Here is a 20,345-nt window from a genome sequence, read left to right on the forward strand (position 1 = left end):
TTAGATTGATCGTGACACATCAGTCCTCGGACTTGGTCTGAGACACTACCTGTTTGAGTGCGAGTGTGCTGAACTTCAGTCACATGACTGAGCAGTTCAATAGGCGCAGATCTAAAATAGGACACAACCCCCCATCATTCTTCGGAACAATGAAGTACTGGCTGTAGAACCCGGAGTCTGTCCGCAGACCCGCCTTCTGCTAGAAGCCTTCGGCTTGGGAGAGCCACTCTGACTCTAGACTCTGCAGAGTTCAAGAAGTGAGGCCCCCAGAATGAGGGGCTGGAACACGGTAGGTTGGGACTGCTCCGCCCAGCAGCCCCTGCTAACCGCCTCAACCTCCTCAGAGGTAGAGAGGTTAATGCGTGCTCTCACTCGAGAAATTTATATCCCAAGAGCCCCTGTATATCTAACTTCTCATAGTCAGACAAATACTTAATTTTATTCGTCAGAATTAAATGCAATCAAACAACCAGATGAGTAAATACGGTCTAGTGTAATAAGATTCACATTAAAAACCGAAATGATGTAATATATGCGTTGCCTAGGCAGTGCGCGAGCCACTCAGTCACACAAACAACATCAATCTCCTCAGAGAAAGAGGGCCGCAGCACTCACTCAGAGGGGGAATAACCGCAGCGCGGGCTTCCAAGCCCCGAGAACGAGCTCTAGATCTAGCGAACACGGGTGGAGATAGGAAAAGCTCGGCGAAAGTGGGGCCGGCACCGCAAGGAACGCTAGTGAAGGCTCCCTCCTCAAAGAGAGCCCTCTGAGAGCGAAGCAAGGCAGTAACAACTGTGCTTCGCTCCCAAGCAAACCACGCACAGGCTGTGTGTATCCCCACTCGTGATATAATGTTTTCTTTGGGCAGGGAGGAACACACAACCTACAACGTGGCTTGCTCGTGCCCTTGAAATGCTTAGTCTTTGCGTGAGCTTAGACATAGCTGGAGCTTATAGACTTTCACAATTGACAGACAACAATAAATATGACTGACACACACAGAGGGCTTCGCTGAATGACAGAAAGCTGATGCTGGCTCTGCCGCACGTGCTTTTATAGCTTCCTGGTCATGACATCACCCGCCCGTGACGTCCCGCTCAGCTATTGGACTGATTTCACATGTTATTCAGAGCGTGGTCACAGAGGGCGTTTCCCTAGCGTTTTCAGACGCAGCTCGAGTTCCTGAAGAGGAACACCGGATCATGAGCTGATCACCTGAATGAAGTGAGCTCTTCGTTTTGAAACATGCAGCGAACTGACTTGATGAAGGGATTAAGCCATATTGTGCTCTCATTTTTAGTTTGTTTGACAGATACTGTGCCAAAGCATAATGGCCCAGAACACAACTTTAAAGACTTTTTATGTTAGAATATTTAAAAAAATCTACACCCCTTGCCCAAATTACCTATATCGGTTCATACCGTCAAGTGACCATGATGATATCGAGACAGTTTTGCTATCATGATACCACAATATTCATAATTGGTGCGTTCCAAATGTGATATATCGCCCTCCGAAGGGCACTTTGGAGTGAAAACAATCATGGCCACCATGTTGAAAGGGTCATTCCAAACCAAAAGCCACTTCAAAGGGCCCTTCGGAAAGAAGGATTTCGAAGAATACAACTGATGGACACTTTGGGCCCCCATGATCCTTTGCACAGGGAAGTTGTTTGGCGTCACACCCTGCGTTCTATCCGGAAGGGCTCATCCCCTATGCCCTAATCCCTTCAAAGTGTTTACCCTCCAGAGTGAGAGCTTCAAAGGGATTAATGCATAGGGATGAGCCCTTTCGAATGGAACACAGGGAAAATCGTTATATACCTAATATATATATACTGTATATATATACACAGTATATAGCGGGTAAAACAATTATTGAACATGTCACCATTTTTCTCAGTAAATATATTTCTAAAGGTGCTGTTGACATGAAATTTTGACATGAAATGAAGTAATTCATACATACAAAGAAAACAAAACAAATAAGTTCAGAAATTAAGTTATGTGTAATAAAATGGAATGACCCAGGGAAAAGTATTGAACAAGCTTACTGAAATTTATTTAATACTTTGTACAAAAGCCTTTGTTGGTTGACGCCTCCTGTATGGAGAAACTAGTCGCATGCATTGCTCAGGTATGATTTTGGCCCATTTTTCCACAGTCTTCAAATCTTGAAGGTTCCATGGGCCTCTTCTATGAACTCTGATCTGTAGTTCTTTCCATATATTTTCTATTGGATTCAAGTTAGGTGATTGGCTGGGCCATTCTAGCAGCTTTACTTTCTCTGAAACCAAATGAGAGTTTCCTTGGCTGTGTTTGGGATCATTGTCTTGCTGAAATGTCCAGCCTTGTTTCATCTTCATCATCCTGGTAGATGGCAGCAGATTTTTATCAAGAATGTCTTGATACATTTTCCAATTCATCCTTCCTTCAGTTATATGAATTTTGCCAGTGCCACACCATAATGTTTTTGGGGTGATGTGCAGTGTCATTTGACCTCCAAACATGGTGTGTATTATGGCATCCAAAGAGTTTTTAATTTTGGTCTCATCTGACCAGACTATATTCTCCCAGTATTTCACAGGTTTGTCCAAATGTTGTGCAGCAAACTTTAAACGAGCTTCAACATGCTTTTTCTTCAGCAATGGAGTCTTGCATGGTGAGCCTGTATACAGGCCACTGAGGTTGAGTACATTACTTATTGTTTTCTTTGAAATAATTGTACATACTAATTCCAGATATTTCTGAAGCTCTCCACAAGTGGTCTTTGGCTCTTAGACAACTCTTCTGATAATTATTTTCACTCCTCTGTCAGAAATCTTGTGAGGAGCACCTGGTCGTGGCCGGTTTATGGTGAAATAATGTTTTTTCCACTTCCGGATTATGGCCCCAACAGTGCTCAGTGGAACATTCAGAAGTATATAAATCCTTCTGTAACCAATGGCATCAGTATTATTTGCAACAATAAGGCTGCAAAGGTCTTGAGAGAGTTCTTTGCTTTTACCCATCATGAAATGTTTCTTGTGTGACACGTTGGTCATGAGACACCTTTTTATAGGCCATCAGCTGAGACTGAACCAGCTAATATTAATTTCCACTGACAAGGGAAAGGATTGCTTTCTAATTACTGATAGATTTCAGCTGGTATCTTGGCTTTCCATGCTTTTTTGCACCTCCCTTTCTTCATGTGTTCAACGTTTCACGTTTTCCCTGTCATTCCACTTTATTACACAAAACTTAATTTCTGAACTTATTTGTTTTGTTTTCTTTGTATTTATGGATTACTTGGGTTGTTACCGACATCTGGTGAAAATTTCATGTCATGGAAATGTCAACAGCACCTTTGGAAATATATTTACTGAGAAAAATAGTGACGTGTTCAATACTTATTTTACCTGCTGTGTGTGTGTGTATATATATATATACAGGTGCATCTCAATAAATTAGAATGTCGTGGAAAAGTTCATTTATTTCAGTAATTCAACTCAAATTGTGAAACTTGTGTACAAAATAAATTCAATGCACACAGACTGAAGTAGTTTGGTTCTTTTAATTGTGATGATTTTGGCTCACATTTAACAAAAACAATTCACTATCTCAACTAATTAGAATACTCCATAAGACCAATAAAAAAAACATTTTTAGTGAATTGTTTGCCTTCTGGAAAGTATGTTCATTTACTGTACATGTACTCAATACTTGGTAGGGCTCCTTTTGCTTTAATTACTGCCTCAATTCGGCGTGGCATGCAGGTGATCAGTTTGTGGCACTGCTGAGGTGGTATGGAAGCCCAGGTTTCTTTGACAGTGGCCTTCAGCTCAACTGCATTTTTTGGTCTCTTGTTTCTCATTTTCCTCTTGTATTGAGATGCACCTGTATGTTAATGAAACAAATATCAGCTTACCTTTTCAATATATGTAACGATTTCATCATTGCTCAGCTCAACAAAGGATCTCATTTTGAAACTTATGTACGCAACTGCTGTCACATCTATAAAAAATCAGATTCATATCATCATATGTGAATAAAACTTTAATCTATTCACAAAACCTGGGTTGTGAATAATAATAATAATAAGAAGAAGAAGAAGAAGAAATGAATGAACCTATAAAATAAACTTAGCTTACTTTGCAGGACAGCTTCTGGAGTTGAGGGTGTTGATTGACTTGCTGGTTGAGTTGTAGACACAAGTTGAGTTGTTGTCAGTTGAGAGGTAAATGTTGGTGTTGCTGTTCGAGTTGTAGATGTTAATGCAGTTGATTTCAATGTTGATGCAGTTGATGTAGTTTGAGCTGTTGATGTTGATCCAGTTGATGTCACTGCTGGCACAGTTGATATTGTTGATAGAGTGGTAGATAGTAGTAGTTGATAGGTATTTGGTGCAGTTAATGTTGAGGTTGGTGCTGTTGATATTGAGGATGGTACAGTTGTTGTTACTAGAGTGGTAGATGTTGGTGCAGTTGATGTTGAGGTTGGTGCAGCAGTTGTTGGTAGAGTGCTAGATGTTGGTGCAGTTGTTAGTGCAGCAGTTGTTGATAGAGTGGTGGATGTTTGTGCAGTTGTTGTGGTGGATGGTGCAGTAGTGGTTGGTAGAGTGGTAGATGTTGGTGGAGTTGATGTTGAGGTTGGTGCAGTTGTTGGTGATAGAGTGGTGGATGTTGGTGCAGTTGATATTGAGGTTGGAGCAGCAGTTGCTGGTAGAGTGGTAGATGTTGGTGCAGTTGATGTTGAGGTTGGCGCAGCAGTAGTTTGTAGAGTGGTAGATGTTGGTGCAGTTGATGTTGAGGTTGGTGCAGCAGTAGTTTGTAGAGTGGTAGATGTTGGTGCAGTTGATGTTGAGGTTGGCGCAGCAGTTGTTGGTAGAGTGGTAAATGTTGGAGCAGTTGTTGTTAGAGTGGTGGATGTTTGTGCAGTTGTTTTTGAGGTTGGTGCAGCAGTTGTTGGTAGAGGGGTAGATGTTTCTGCAGTTGATGTTGAGGTTGGTGCAGTTGTTGTTGATGGAGTAGAAGATGTTGGTACAGTTGATGTTGAGGTTGGTGCAGTTGTTGTTGATGGAGTAGAAGATGTTGGTACAGTTGATGTTGAGGTTGGTGCAGTTGTTGTTGATGGAGTGGAAGATATTGGTGCAGTTGATATTGAGGTTGGTGCAGCAGTTGTTGGTAGAGTGGTAGATGTTGGTACAGTTGTTGTTGATGGAGTGGTAGATGTTGGTACAGTTGTTGTTGATGGAGTGGTAGATGTTGGTACAGTTGTTGTTGATGGAGTGGTAGATGTTGGTACAGTTGTTGTTGATGGAGTGGTAGATGTTGGTACAGTTGTTGTTGATGGAGTGGTAGATGTTGGTACAGTTGTTGTTGATGGAGTGGTAGATGTTGGTACAGTTGTTGTTGATGGAGTGGTAGATGTTGGTACAGTTGTTGTTGATGGAGTGGTAGATGTTGGTACAGTTGTTGTTGATGGAGTGGTAGATGTTGGTACAGTTGTTGTTGATGGAGTGGTAGATGTTGGTACAGTTGTTGTTGATGGAGTGGTAGATGTTGGTACAGTTGTTGTTGATGGAGTGGTAGATGTTGGTACAGTTGTTGTTGATGGAGTGGTAGATGTTGGTACAGTTGTTGTTGATGGAGTGGTAGATGTTGGTACAGTTGTTGTTGATGGAGTGGTAGATGTTGGTACAGTTGTTGTTGATGGAGTGGTAGATGTTGGTACAGTTGTTGTTGATGGAGTGGTAGATGTTGGTACAGTTGTTGTTGATGGAGTGGTAGATGTTGGTACAGTTGTTGTTGATGGAGTGGTAGATGTTGGTACAGTTGTTGTTGATGGAGTGGTAGATGTTGGTACAGTTGTTGTTGATGGAGTGGTAGATGTTGGTACAGTTGTTGTTGATGGAGTGGTAGATGTTGGTACAGTTGTTGTTGATGGAGTGGTAGATGTTGGTGCAGTTGATGTTGAGGTTGGTGCAGTTGTTGTTGATGGAGTGGAAGATATTGGCGCAGTTGATGTTGAGGTTGGTGCAGCAGTTATTGGTACAGTTGTTGTTGATGGAGTGGTAGATGTTGGTGCAGTTGTTGTTGACAGAGTGGTTGATGTTGGTACAGTTGTTGTTGAAGGAGTGGTAGATGTTGATGCAGTTGTTGTTGACATAGTGGTAAATGTTGGTGCAGCAGTTGCTTGCAGAGTGGTAGATGTTGGTGCAGTTGATGTTGAAGTTGGTGCAGCAGATGTTGTTGAGGTTGGTGCAGCAGTTGATGGCAGAGTGGTAGATGTTGGTGCAGTTGATGTTGAGGTTGGTGCAGTTGTTGTTGATGGAGTGGAAGATATTGGTGCAGTTGATGTTGAGGTTGGTGCAGCAGTTGTTGGTAGAGTGGTAGATGTTGGTACAGTTGTTGTTGATGGAGTGGTAGATGTTGGTGCAGTTGATGTTGAGGTTGGTGCAGTTGTTGTTGATGGAGTGGAAGATATTGGTGCAGTTGATGTTGAGGTTGGTGCAGCAGTTGTTGGTAGAGTGGTAGATGTTGGTACAGTTGTTGTTGATGGAGTGGTAGATGTTGGTGCAGTTGATGTTGAGGTTGGTGCAGTTGTTGTTGATGGAGTGGAAGATATTGGTGCAGTTGATGTTGAGGTTGGTGCAGCAGTTGTTGGTAGAGTGGTAGATGTTGGTACAGTTGTTGTTGATGGAGTGGTAGATGTTGGTGCAGTTGATGTTGAGGTTGGTGCAGTTGTTGTTGATGGAGTGGAAGATATTGGTGCAGTTGATGTTGAGGTTGGTGCAGCAGTTGTTGGTAGAGTGGTAGATGTTGGTACAGTTGTTGTTGATGGAGTGGTAGATGTTGGTGCAGTTGATGTTGAGGTTGGTGCAGTTGTTGTTGATGGAGTGGAAGATATTGGTGCAGTTGATGTTGAGGTTGGTGCAGCAGTTGTTGGTAGAGTGGTAGATGTTGGTACAGTTGTTGTTGATGGAGTGGTAGATGTTGGTGCAGTTGATGTTGAGGTTGGTGCAGTTGTTGTTGATGGAGTGGAAGATATTGGTGCAGTTGATGTTGAGGTTGGTGCAGCAGTTGTTGGTAGAGTGGTAGATGTTGGTACAGTTGTTGTTGATGGAGTGGTAGATGTTGGTGCAGTTGATGTTGAGGTTGGTGCAGTTGTTGTTGATGGAGTGGAAGATATTGGTGCAGTTGATGTTGAGGTTGGTGCAGCAGTTGTTGGTAGAGTGGTAGATGTTGGTACAGTTGTTGTTGATGGAGTGGTAGATGTTGGTGCAGTTGATGTTGAGGTTGGTGCAGTTGTTGTTGATGGAGTGGAAGATATTGGTGCAGTTGATGTTGAGGTTGGTGCAGCAGTTGTTGGTAGAGTGGTAGATGTTGGTACAGTTGTTGTTGATGGAGTGGTAGATGTTGGTGCAGTTGATGTTGAGGTTGGTGCAGTTGTTGTTGATGGAGTGGAAGATATTGGTGCAGTTGATGTTGAGGTTGGTGCAGCAGTTGTTGGTAGAGTGGTAGATGTTGGTACAGTTGTTGTTGATGGAGTGGTAGATGTTGGTGCAGTTGATGTTGAGGTTGGTGCAGTTGTTGTTGATGGAGTGGAAGATATTGGTGCAGTTGATGTTGAGGTTGGTGCAGCAGTTGTTGGTAGAGTGGTAGATGTTGGTACAGTTGTTGTTGATGGAGTGGTAGATGTTGGTGCAGTTGATGTTGAGGTTGGTGCAGTTGTTGTTGATGGAGTGGAAGATATTGGTGCAGTTGATGTTGAGGTTGGTGCAGCAGTTGTTGGTAGAGTGGTAGATGTTGGTACAGTTGTTGTTGATGGAGTGGTAGATGTTGGTGCAGTTGATGTTGAGGTTGGTGCAGTTGTTGTTGATGGAGTGGAAGATATTGGTGCAGTTGATGTTGAGGTTGGTGCAGCAGTTGTTGGTAGAGTGGTAGATGTTGGTACAGTTGTTGTTGATGGAGTGGTAGATGTTGGTGCAGTTGATGTTGAGGTTGGTGCAGTTGTTGTTGATGGAGTGGAAGATATTGGTGCAGTTGATGTTGAGGTTGGTGCAGCAGTTGTTGGTAGAGTGGTAGATGTTGGTACAGTTGTTGTTGATGGAGTGGTAGATGTTGGTGCAGTTGATGTTGAGGTTGGTGCAGTTGTTGTTGATGGAGTGGAAGATATTGGTGCAGTTGATGTTGAGGTTGGTGCAGCAGTTGTTGGTAGAGTGGTAGATGTTGGTACAGTTGTTGTTGATGGAGTTGTAGATGTTGATGCCATTGATGTTGATGTTGGTGCAGTTGTTGTTGATGGAGTGGTAGATGTCGATGCCGTTGATGTTGTGGCTGGTGAAGTAGTTGTTGATGGAGTGGTAGATGTTGGTGCAGTTGCTGCTGAGGTGGATGCAGTTGTTGTTGACACAGTGGTTGATGTTGGTGTAGTTGTTGTTGATGGAGTGGTAGATGTTGGTGCAGTTGTTGCTGAGGTTGGTGCAGTTGTTGTTGATGGAGTGGTAGATGTTAGTGCCGTTGATGTTGTGGCTGGTGCAGTTGTTGTTGATGGAGTGGTTGATGTTGGTGCAGTTGTTGTTGATGGAGTGGTAGATGTTGATGCTGTTGATGCTGTTGATGTTGTGGATGGTGCAGTAGTTGTTGATAGAGTGGGAGATGTTGGTGCAGTTGTTGTTGACAGAGGGGTTGATGTTGGTGCAGTTGTTGTTGATGGAGTGGTAGATGTTGATGCCGTTGATGTTGTGGATGGTGCAGTAGTTGTTGATGGAGTGGTAGATGTTGGTGCCATTGATGTCATGGCTGCTGCAGTTGTTGTTGTTGATGTAGTGGTAGATGTTGGTGCGGTTGTTGCTGAGGTGGTTTCAGTTGTTGTTGGCAGAGTGGTTGATGTTGGTGGAGTTGTTGTTTGTGCAGCTGATGATGTAAGTGAAAATAAAACAGCACAATAAGAAAGAAGAAAAACATATACTTTTTTAAAGAGAAAAAACATGGCAGAGAACAGTGACCTATAGTGGAAGTAAAGCAAAAATGGAAGTGACATCTCTCTGACCTGTAAATGAATTGTTTTTCAGTGTTTGTGATACGCTGTTTGAACATGGTTTTAACTGAATCTGAGTGCTACAAGTGTGTAATTTTCATCTGTGACTGAAGCCTAGTTTCACTAGAAAAACAGGATTATGTTATCTTTGGTGGCTGTTACTACTAAGTATTGTTTAGTAACTAGTTCAACAGATTTTTTTTACGTTCAGTCAATTTCTCTCTTTAAAGTCTTACCTGAATTATTTTTTTAGTTGGCTCAAACTTTACTGAACTAGTTTTATAGTCCATTCAACTAAAATATTTTAATTGGTTGAATATTTAGAAAACTACAGCAAATTATTTCAATTAAAATTTAACCATTTACTCCATGTGTTTCATATGTTACATTAATTAAGATTTATTATTTGGGCATCATAATAAATTGCTGTGGAACTAGTTATTACATTTTATACTGAGTTTAACAAAATTATAAACTGGTGTCTATCATTCACTAAAAGCACACACATTGCAAAACATAATCGCCTTTATTTAATAACAATCTGCATTTATAACATTTGCCATACAGACTACACATGCAGGCTATATAGGAATAGTTAACCCAAAAATGAAAATTTGCTGTTAATTGACCCTCGGGCCATCCAAGATGTAGGTGACTTTTCTTCAGTAGAACAGTAAAGGAGATTTTAGGTGAAACCATTTTCTTTACCAATTCATAAACTGCACATCTGTGGCTGCCAGATTTTGCAAGCCAAAAAAACATACAAACAAGACCAAATTACCAGTGGTTACCAATCACCTGATGACACATTGAGGTCTTATTAAGCAAAACAGTCACTCTGTGATATTAATTTGATCTTGTCTGTATGCTTTTTTGACCCTCAAAAACCGGCAGCCACTGATGTGGAGTGTACGAATAGCCAAGGATCACCGTTTCAAATAAAAATCTTTATGATTCTACTGAAGAAAAAAAGACACAGACATCTGGGATGGCCTGATTGTCAGTATATTAACAGCAAATTTTCATTTTTGGGTGAACCCCCCCACCTTTAAAGTGCTCCAGTTGTCAAACATTACATTTGTAATACAACTGCAAAATTAATTTTAAACATTTGTTTATTGAACTTAAAAAAGACTAAAGTTAAACTAAATGTTTGCAGACAAATATTTACAAATATTACTACTGTTCACAATTTCATCTTTAAAATTAGGCAAAAGTCAGAAAAAAATAAATGAACCAGGTGTTACAGTATACATTATACAGTGAACTAAGTCAAGTCAAGTCACTGTTATTTATGTAGCGCTTTTTACAATACAGATTGTGTCAAAGCAGCTTTACAGTATTAAACAGGAAAATAGTGTGTCAAAGGAACCAAAACTCAAACCAGCAGTTGAATTCTGCTCATCTGTTTCCCGTGGTCTTGTCCCAGTGGCTGTCTAGGTGACGAGGTCTTATGAGGGGATCTGTCTCTGGGGCTCATCTAGCTGACATGGACTCCATGGTCATCTCTAGGTGCTGATCCACCATCTGGACTGGATATGGACTGGATCTGGGTGGCTACATTCACCTCGGAATAAGAATGAAACAGACTAATAATAGTGCAGATGCCACTGAGAACAATAAAAAAACATAATAATTGTAGTAAAAGCTCTAAGCATTTACTGATCTACTGATTCACTACCTAGGGAGCTGATGGACGGCCTTGTGAAAGGATTCAGTTGTTCATTTTCTTTTGGAACGACTAACTCCCTTCTGAAGTGCCATTCACGAGACCACAATCACCATTTTGAATTAGCTCCATTTGAAAAGAGTGACATTTCAGTGTGGCTTGTTGTTAGTCAAGTTTAATGTCGTCTTTTAACTTCATGGTACATTTGCAAAAGTTTGCACACGCAAAAACCCATTCAACACGCCCATGTTAACTTCAAATAAGCGTATTACTGTGGTTTGCATTACACGTTTCAAAGATTTCGGTTTAGTCGAATTAAGCATCAACATGGTTTATAAAGAGAGAAAGACAGCGCAATCTCGTCATGTTTTTTAACATCACGGAAACACAAAAATATCATGCAACACGCCAAAATTAAACCTAAAATTCATTATAGTAACAGCTTTTGACATTTATGGATTAAACAAGATGAAAGACCACGTTCCCTTAACTTAAACAGTCATTACCCTCAAACATATAATTCAAACAACGCTTATTCTATGTTTTTATGTGGATATATGTTGTACGCTTGTGTATAAATATATTCGTTTTAAATAAAACGTTTACACCTTTTTAATATATACGTTTAGTCTAAGTACAAATTTTTATTAAGTGCCACTGATGTGTGAACTTGACGTAAACTTAACTTAAATGTTCACTTTTCTTTGGACATACAACTTTTAAAACACTTCTAAAGAGCCATGCAAAAACATTGAATATGTTGTACGATTTTGTCGATAAATTTATTCTAAAAAATAACATTTATTTGGTGGCACTTACCTGACGCATGAACTTGATAAGATGGCGCTGCTGTTTCTCCTGCGAAGTCACTCAGGTTTGTGCACGTGCGGAATGATCTCAGTGTTGACTGGATTTGTTTTTATTAGGTTAGTCAACATTGGCAGTCTGAAATGTTGACTGGATTTGAAAATAACCCTTCATTAAATGTTTTTAAAATATATTTTTGTACATCTTATCAACTAAGCCCAAGCAATAAAGTTAGTTCAACTTATTAATATTTTAACTTATTAATATTTTTGCCCTTCCAACATTTTGTTAATTGGATATTTTTTTTACAGTATAAGTAATAAATAATTAAATAAGTAAAGTAGTTAATAGCTGCAATTTTCCATACAAACAAAGCATTGAAGTTGTTAACCCATGGGGTTCTCCGGTTACACTTTACTTGAAGGGGTGTGCGTAAGACTGACATGACACCTTCATAATCATGACATGACACCTACATAATCATGACATGACACATGTCTTGAATATTAAGTTTTTTATGCATGTTTATGACAACTGTCATTAAGTGTCATTCGCTCAGTTATGTAATTTTTAATGCAAAGATGACATTGTTTGAGATGTCTTTGTTATGGGCTATGGGTAGGGGTAGGGTTAGGTTAGGGTTAGGTCAAATAATGTTATATTTGCATTAAAAATGATATAACTGAGCGAATGACACTTAATGACAGTTGTCATAAACATGCATAAAACCTCCTTCATATTCATGACATGTGTCATGTTATGATTATGAAGGTGTCATGTCAGTCTTATGCACACCCCTTAAAGTAAAGTGTTACCGGTTCTCCTACCTACATTTTGATTTATCCCACAAAGAGGAACTACAATCACTACAAAAATGGATGACATACATATAAATCCATTCTGAACAAGTCTCGATGTTTTTTGTGTGTGAGTGAGACAAATTAAATCCACTGTTACATGAATCTACCTCTGTCAGGTGTCCTTATAAATATGCACATATATTCTGCAGCTATGAGCTTAACTTAACCAAACAATTACACATATTATTATTTTTTTCCTGTAAAAATTGAAAATAATTTAATCACACCACCGTTTCTTTAATAAAAACACTAATAGTTCACGATTGGTCACCAGTTATGATGAACTGTTATGAAAACTGATCATGTGGGAGCAACTACAACAGCTCAATGTCCCTTTGGTAACAAACAATGCAGTAATGAACTGTGCTACATATTTCACTATCAGTTATATTATCGAGTGTTTTTCCTTTCTTTGACACTGACATCAAAATAACTGGCATTGCAAGTTTTGTTTGTATTTGCAGGGAGTATTTTTGTTTCATCATTTCTTGGCAGTTTGTTTTAAAATGTGATGCGCAATTATTATAATTATAGCTGTATAGTTGATTTGTAAGGTTTAGATAAACTTGCAGAATTAAAGGTGTGTTTTGAACATGTTTCTGTGTTTATTCTGCTCACACGTTTTGCGATTTTTGTTTTTATTTCAAACACTAAAGAAGAACATTTGGCATCAAGCAAAACTGCAGAAATAATGATAAACCGGTTTTCAGAACACTAGCCAATCACCTCCTCTGGTCAGGAAAACAGAAAGATGTGATAGTTTAAGCCAATGTTGCTATGTTGGGCTGGTCTCAATGCTCAAACAAATGAACCAATGTTTTGATAGAAACATAGACTGTCAAAAAAAAAATCTGTGACATTTGCGGAAAAATACTGACAGCTGTGGTCGCCAGAACTTTACCGTAAAAAAAAAAAAAAATTGGTAGCAACATTTTAGGATTTACAGACCTAACTTGAATTCACAGTAAAAAAAAATATGTATTTCATTAACTGATATAATGTTAATATACTGACCTATTGAAGTACTAATATCTGTTTTGATTGTAATACAATGATAACCACCAAAACAGGTGGTGATGCGAAATTGGTGATGGTCATTTGTTTCTATGTTTTTATAAAACTGCATAGATTATTCAGAAATGGTAAAGTAGAACAGATATTCTATATTCCTAAATAAAATTGACACTTATATAAAGCGCACTAGATGCATAATAATAAATTAGTAATATATACACATACATATATATATATTTTTTTTTTTTGCAGATTAATATTTAGATTCAAATATTTAGATTTAAATAGATGTCTTACCTGTTGGTATTGATCTACCAATCAGTAAAGCCAATCCAATAAATATAATAAATCGAAACATCTTTCAGGTTTTTAGCTACCAAACCTAATACCAGAAAAACTACCTCTGAGAAGCAACCTAACATGAGGAATGCAAACATAAAGGGTAATCCTCTTCTTCTGCCTGGAATATAACTGAAGATGGATGTGTTTGACTTCAAGCTAAAGCTTGTTGTTGAACTCCACCCACCAATTCATTTGTACTAATATAACAGGTTCTCAGAGTAAGTCCCTAAGAGTTCAGCGAGATTTTATTTTATTTTTTTAAATAAAAATGGGGACTCATTATTCAATTTCTTATTCTGATCATCAAATGTTAGTGAAACTTGTTCAATTTATGTCTCAGCTGTTTAACTTTTATATGTTAATACCAATATCTACGCATTAAGAAATTAGTTTTCATTCAAATGTTCTTCACTAAGTGTTTTACTATTTAATATTTCATTTTCTTTACAAAAATCTAATTTGCAGTAAGCCATTAACTCATAAATGCTTTTACTGGAAAATACTAACGATGCAAAACTTTACAGACTGGTTTGTAGTTTTTTAACACATTCTCGCTGAAGACCCTCAGCTCCCATTTTAATCAGCAGAATAATTTGTGACTGCAAAATGTGCCAGTTGTGTCTTCTTAAAACTCTTATCTACTAATTTTTATAAATCAGAGGAGATTTTGCATATGACTACAACATGTTGCAAGTCAGTAATTAAACTTGCAGCAAAATTTCAGTATGAGGAAACATCACGTAATCAGTCATTCTCTGTAACATTCCATTGACTGTATGCTAGTTATTGTCATCTATAATCTTGTCATTATAATCTGTCATCCATGTTTCTTAATAATCTTGATGAAATAGCCATAGAAGAGATGAGATATAAAGAAGCAGAGATTCTTTTAGGCCATTCAAACAATTTGAATTAAATTGGTTTTAAATGCAAGTATATGTGAGAAGAAAATTAACTGATACGTCATTGACAAATATCTTCTCATAGTTTCTCCATGGCTGACTCTGGTTAATCAGCATTTCATTGAGTAGCCATCTGAATAATTGACAAGTTTCTACAAGCTTCACCCTTTTTAAGGTGAACATTGTTACCAAGTGTGACTTCCCAACATATACTAACTTCTTCCTCATTAGATGAATGTACATGCACATATCTGGTGGATTACAATTAAAGAAGTAGACAATTTGCTGAAAATGTACTCACCCTCGGGCCATAAGATGTAGCTCAAGTGAGCCAGTAATGTTCAGTTTCTCCAAATCTGTTCAGATGAAAAAACAAACTCATCTACCTCTTTGGTGGCCTGCGGGTGAGTACATTTTCAGCTAATTTTAATTTTTGGGTGAACTATTCCTTTAAGATTAACCTTAGCAAAACAAGTAACAATGTTATGTTGGTCAAAATAATTGAGAAAATAATTGTCAGAGATCTTGAAGTCAAAAACATAAATATATTTACAATGTATTTAAATATAACACATCACCTAAAAACAGCATCGGATTTTATCATTGCATGATAAATATCAAATTAATAATGTGAATGATGTGGCCTTGTGTAAAGTTTTTTTTTTTTTTTTTTTACACAAATGCATTTGATTATAATTTGTCAGGGCTTCAACATGCTATTATTGCAGTGAAGTTTTCCATCAGATCCTTAGACCAACAATTTTCTTGATTTCTTCACAGTAATCTTTATGGTCCCATTAATGTTTGCTTGAAAGTGCTTGACAAACTGCAATGAAAAAAATACAATTAAATGTACAGTAATATTTGTTAATTTAGCCTCAAAATAAAACAATAGCTTCTATATCTAATTATTATTACTAGCCAGATATTTTTTTCTTGTAAATATTGGAAATTAATACAACATGTAGGTACAATTCAGGCTGAATGTAAAAAAAAAAATAAAAAAAAAATATATAATATATATATATATATATATTTCTGATAATAGCATGCTTAACAAGGCTCTTTTTTTAACTGTGATTCTGCCATGCTTGTGCATGATTTTTTTCTTCAAAGTTAGTCATGATTATTACCCAGACTTATTATTCAGAGTAGTTTCTCTTGTCAGCAGTAATATTAATATTTAAGAACAATCTTTTTCGCTGACAAGGCATACATTTTAGACTTGTAGCTGCAGGTCATTCTACTGTCAGCCAACTCATTCTCAGAAGTCACACTCTAAAGTCTTTAATAGAGTTGTTGTTTTCCTGCCGTGGGTACATCAAATTTCCATATATATATATACAGTGGGTACGGAAAGTATTCAGACCCCCTTAAATTTTTTTATATATATTGCTTGCTTGATATATTTTTTTGTTTTTAATTCTTCAACAGTTCGGCAAGGTCAATGCTTACAATTAGGCAAAAAGATTTAATAACAAAATAACAGCTTACCTTTTCAATATAAGTAACGATTTCATCATTGCTCAGCTCAACAGAGGATCTCAATTTAAAAGCTACATATGCAAATGCTGTCATATCTATAAAATGAAAACTTCAATTAGTTTCGGATTAGCATAGGTGAATAAAACTAAAAACAAAATCTGAATGATGTTTCATGAAAAAAAGACAAAATTAACAGGTACAATAACTTTGCTTACTTTGTGGGACAACATCTGGAGATGATGTTGACTGGCTTGCTGGTTGCGTTGTAGATATAACTTGAGTTGTCATTTGAGAAGTGGGTGTTGGTGTTCGAGTAGATGTTAATGCAGTTGATCTCGAAGTGGGTGCAGTTGTTGTTTTTGTAGTAGATGGTGCAGCTGATGTCGATGTTGCCGTTTGAGTAGTAGGTGTTGTTGCAGTTGACTGACTGGTAGATGTTGGTTGCGTATATGTAGACAATAGTACAGTTGGTGCAATTGATGAAGTTCTTTGAGTGACAGTGGATGAAGATGCTGGTGAAGTTGTTGTTGATGATTGAATGGTAGATGTTGGCACAGTTGATCTCAAAGTTGGTGCAGCTGTTGTTGATTGAGTAGTAGATGCTGGTGCCGCTGATTTCGATGTTGCCGTTGTTGTTGACTGCGTTGTAGGTGTTGTTGCAGTTGATTGACTAGCAGATGTTGTTTGCATAGACGTAGATAATAGCACAATTGATGCCGTTGATGTAGTACTTTGAGTCACAGATGTTGATGCAGTTGATGAAGATGCTGCTGTAGTTGTTTGAGCTGTAGATGTTGATGTAGATGTTGGTACATTTATTGCTGTTTGAGCTGTAGATGTTGGTGCAGTTGATGTAGTTGTTGGCATTGATGGAGTCAATGCAGATTGTTGATTGAAGATTGCAGTTGTTTGAGTTGTAGAGGTTGATACAAGTGATGTAGATGTTGGGATTGTCATTATTGACTGAGCTGTAGATGGTGCAGTTGATGTAGATGTTGGTACAGCTCTTGATTGAGCTGTGGATGTTGATGCAGTTGTTGTTTGAGTTGTAGATGTTATCACAGTTGGTGTTAAGGTTGTGGCAGTTGTTGCAGCTGTTGCTGTGTGAGTAGTAGATGTTGGTACAGCTATTGTAGATATTGGTGCAATCGATGTTGCAGTTATTGTTGATAGAGTTATAGGTGTTGTTGCAGCTGATGTAGATGTTGGCGCAATTAATGCTGATGTTGGTGCACTTGCTGATTGACTGATGGATGTTGGTTGTGTAGATGTAGAAAATATACCAGTTAATACAGATGACGTAGTTGTTTGAGTCGTAGATGTTGGTGCAGTTGATGTAAATATTGGTGCGATTAATGCTGATGTTGGTGCACTTGTTGATTGATGGGTAGATGTTAGTTCTTTTGATGTAGATAATACCACAGCTGATGCATCTGAAGTAGTTTTTTGAGTCATAGATATTGATGCATTCGATGAAGATATTGGTGGAGTTGTTATCTGAGCTGTAGATGCTGATGTAGATATTGGTACAGTAATTACTGTTTGAGCAGTAGATGCTGGTGTAGTTGATGAAAAAGTTAATACTGGTGATGTAGTTGTTTGGGTTGTTGAAGTTGATGCAATTAATGAAGATGTTGGTGCAGTTGTTTGAGTTGTAGAAGTTGGTGTAGATGTTATCGATTGAATTGTAGATGGTGCAGTTGATGTAGATGTTGGTACAGCTGTCAGTTGAGCTGTGGATATTGACGCATAAGTTGTCAGTGTAGTTGATGTAGACGTTGGTGAAGAGGCTGTTAGAAATTGAGATGTAGATGTTGGTGCAGGGTTTGTTGTTGATTCAGATGTAGATGTTGAAGCAAACGTTGTTGACTGAGGTGTAGATGTTGGTGCAGGGGTTGTTGTTGATTGAGCTGTAGATGATGTTGTAGCTGATGTAGATGTTGGTGCAGGGGTTGTGTTTGTTGATGGAGCTGAAGGTGTTACTGTAGTTGATGTAAATGTTTGTGCAGGCATTGTCTGAGCTGTAGGTGTTTGTGTAACTGACGTTTGTGCAGGGATTAATGTTGATTCAGATGTAGATGTTGGAGCAGGTGGTCTTGACTGAGGTGTAGGTGTTGGTCCAGGGGTTGTTGTTGTTGACGTCATTGTTGCTGATTGAGCTGTAGATGGTGCTGTAGCTGATGTAAATGTTGGAGCAGGGCTTTTTGTTGTTGTTGATGGAACTGTAGATGTTTCTGTAGTTAATGTAGATGTTAGTGCAGGGGTTGTTGTTGTTTCAGATGTAGATGTTGAAGCAGATGCTGTTGATGGAGCTGTAGATGTTGCTGTAGTTGATGTAGATGTTGGTTCAGTGGTTGTTGGTGATGATGTTGTTGATTGAGCTGTAGATGTTGTTGCAGCTGATGTAGATGTTAGTGCAGGGGTTGTTGTTGATGAAGCTGTAGATGTTGGTGCAGGGATTGTTGTTGATTCAGATGTAGATGTCATTGATTGAGGTGTAGATGGCGGTGTTGTTGATTCAGTGGTTGGTGAGTGAGATGTAGTTGTTGTTGATTCAGATGTAGATGTTTGAGAAGGTGTTGTTGATTTAGGTGTAGATTTTTGTGATGTTGATTCAGATGTTGATTCAGTGGTTAGTGAGTGAGATGTAGATGTTGTTGTAGCTGATGTAGATGTTGGTGCAGGGGTTGTTCTTGTTGATGGAACTGCAGATGTTACCGTAGTTGATGTAGATGTTGGTTCAGTGGTTGTAGTTGATTCAGATGTAGATGTTTGAGCAGGTGTTGTTGATTGAGGTGTAGATGGTGGTGTTGTTGATTCAGATGTTGATTTAGAAGTTGGTGAGTGAGATGTAGATGTTGTTGTAGCTGATGTAGATGTTGGTGCAGGGGTTGTTCTTGTTGATGGAACTGCAGATGTTACCGTAGTTGATGTAGATGTTGGTTCAGTGGTTGTAGTTGATTCAGATGTAGATGTTTGAGCAGGTGTTGTTGATTGAGGTGTAGATGGTGGTGTTGTTGATTCAGATGTTGATTTAGAAGTTGGTGAGTGAGATGTAGATGTTGTTGTAGCTGATGTAGATGTTGGTGCAGGGGTTGTTCTTGTTGATGGAACTGCAGATGTTACCGTAGTTGATGTAGATGTTGGTTCAGTGGTTGTAGTTGATTCAGATGTAGATGTTTGAGCAGGTGTTGTTGATTGAGGTGTAGATGGTGGTGTTGTTGATTCAGATGTTGATTTAGAAGTTGGTGAGTGAGATGTAGATGTTGTTGTAGCTGATGTAGATGTTGGTGCAGGGGTTGTTCTTGTTGATGGAACTGCAGATGTTACCGTAGTTGATGTAGATGTTGGTTCAGTGGTTGTAGTTGATTCAGATGTAGATGTTTGAGCAGGTGTTGTTGATTGAGGTGTAGATGGTGGTGTTGTTGATTCAGATGTTGATTTAGAAGTTGGTGAGTGAGATGTAGATGTTGTTGTAGCTGATGTAGATGTTGGTGCAGGGGTTGTTCTTGTTGATGGAACTGCAGATGTTACCGTAGTTGATGTAGATGTTGGTTCAGTGGTTGTAGTTGATTCAGATGTAGATGTTTGAGCAGGTGTTGTTGATTGAGGTGTAGATGGTGGTGTTGTTGATTCAGATGTTGATTTAGAAGTTGGTGAGTGAGATGTAGATGTTGTTGTAGCTGATGTAGATGTTGGTGCAGGGGTTGTTCTTGTTGATGGAACTGCAGATGTTACCGTAGTTGATGTAGATGTTGGTTCAGTGGTTGTAGTTGATTCAGATGTAGATGTTTGAGCAGGTGTTGTTGATTGAGGTGTAGATGGTGGTGTTGTTGATTCAGATGTTGATTTAGAAGTTGGTGAGTGAGATGTAGATGTTGTTGTAGCTGATGTAGATGTTGGTGCAGGGGTTGTTCTTGTTGATGGAACTGCAGATGTTACCGTAGTTGATGTAGATGTTGGTTCAGTGGTTGTAGTTGATTCAGATGTAGATGTTTGAGCAGGTGTTGTTGATTGAGGTGTAGATGGTGGTGTTGTTGATTCAGATGTTGATTTAGAAGTTGGTGAGTGAGATGTAGATGTTGTTGTAGCTGATGTAGATGTTGGTGCAGGGGTTGTTCTTGTTGATGGAACTGCAGATGTTACCGTAGTTGATGTAGATGTTGGTTCAGTGGTTGTAGTTGATTCAGATGTAGATGTTTGAGCAGGTGTTGTTGATTGAGGTGTAGATGGTGGTGTTGTTGAT

The 20,345-nt window shown here is 38.6% G+C and overlaps 3 protein-coding genes across 3 annotated transcripts; 1 reads left to right on the plus strand and 2 right to left on the minus strand.

Annotated features, from left to right (window-relative positions):
* Positions 1-2,646: 2,646 nt before the first annotated feature.
* LOC107566375 (uncharacterized) lies at positions 2,647-8,931 on the plus strand. The gene is made up of 6 exons (XM_016251813.1): positions 2,647-2,661; positions 4,375-4,734; positions 4,927-5,125; positions 6,050-6,135; positions 6,226-8,241; positions 8,458-8,931. Exons 1-6 carry the CDS (start codon positions 2,647-2,649, stop codon positions 8,929-8,931), a joined length of 3,150 nt encoding a protein of 1,049 aa, XP_016107299.1.
* Positions 8,932-15,110: 6,179 nt separating this feature from the next.
* LOC107566384 (cell wall protein DAN4-like) lies at positions 15,111-17,620 on the minus strand. The gene is made up of 4 exons (XM_016251829.1): positions 17,146-17,620; positions 16,315-17,013; positions 16,109-16,194; positions 15,111-15,440 (listed from the first exon to the last, which is right to left on the minus strand). The coding sequence occupies exons 1-4, from the start codon at positions 17,552-17,554 to the stop codon at positions 15,363-15,365; spliced, it is 1,272 nt and encodes a 423-aa protein (XP_016107315.1). The 5' UTR covers positions 17,555-17,620; the 3' UTR covers positions 15,111-15,362.
* A 203-nt stretch (positions 17,621-17,823) lies between these two features.
* On the minus strand, positions 17,824-18,675 carry LOC107566376 (cell wall protein DAN4-like). Its single transcript, XM_016251814.1, has 2 exons — positions 17,921-18,675; positions 17,824-17,832 (listed from the first exon to the last, which is right to left on the minus strand). Exons 1-2 carry the CDS (start codon positions 18,584-18,586, stop codon positions 17,824-17,826), a joined length of 675 nt encoding a protein of 224 aa, XP_016107300.1. The 5' UTR covers positions 18,587-18,675.
* Positions 18,676-20,345: the final 1,670 nt, after the last annotated feature.

This window comes from Sinocyclocheilus grahami, unplaced genomic scaffold (genome assembly GCF_001515645.1).
Source record: "Sinocyclocheilus grahami isolate Dianchi unplaced genomic scaffold, SAMN03320097.WGS_v1.1 scaffold1071.1, whole genome shotgun sequence".
NCBI lineage: Eukaryota > Metazoa > Chordata > Actinopteri > Cypriniformes > Cyprinidae > Sinocyclocheilus > Sinocyclocheilus grahami.

Bases quoted from the DNA above. Each gene is read 5' to 3' on its own strand.
- LOC107566384 (XM_016251829.1), bottom strand. From the start codon at position 17,554: ATGACTCAAAAAACTACTTCAGATGCATCAGCTGTGGTATTATCTACA. The intron at 16,195-16,314 runs GTAAGCAAAGTT...TTCATTTTATAG, and splicing joins TCCAGATGTTGTCCCACAAA to ATATGACAGCATTTGCATAT. The intron at 15,441-16,108 runs GTAAGCTGTTAT...TTTTCATTGCAG, and splicing joins TCGTTACTTATATTGAAAAG to TTTGTCAAGCACTTTCAAGC.
- LOC107566376 (XM_016251814.1), bottom strand. From the start codon at position 18,586: ATGACATCTACATCTGAATCAACAACAATCCCTGCACCAACATCTACA.
- LOC107566375 (XM_016251813.1), top strand. The intron at 4,735-4,926 runs GTTGGCGCAGCA...GTTGTTTTTGAG, and splicing joins TTGGTGCAGTTGATGTTGAG to GTTGGTGCAGCAGTTGTTGG. The intron at 5,126-6,049 runs GTGCAGTTGATA...TTGTTGATGGAG, and splicing joins TGATGGAGTGGAAGATATTG to TGGTAGATGTTGGTGCAGTT.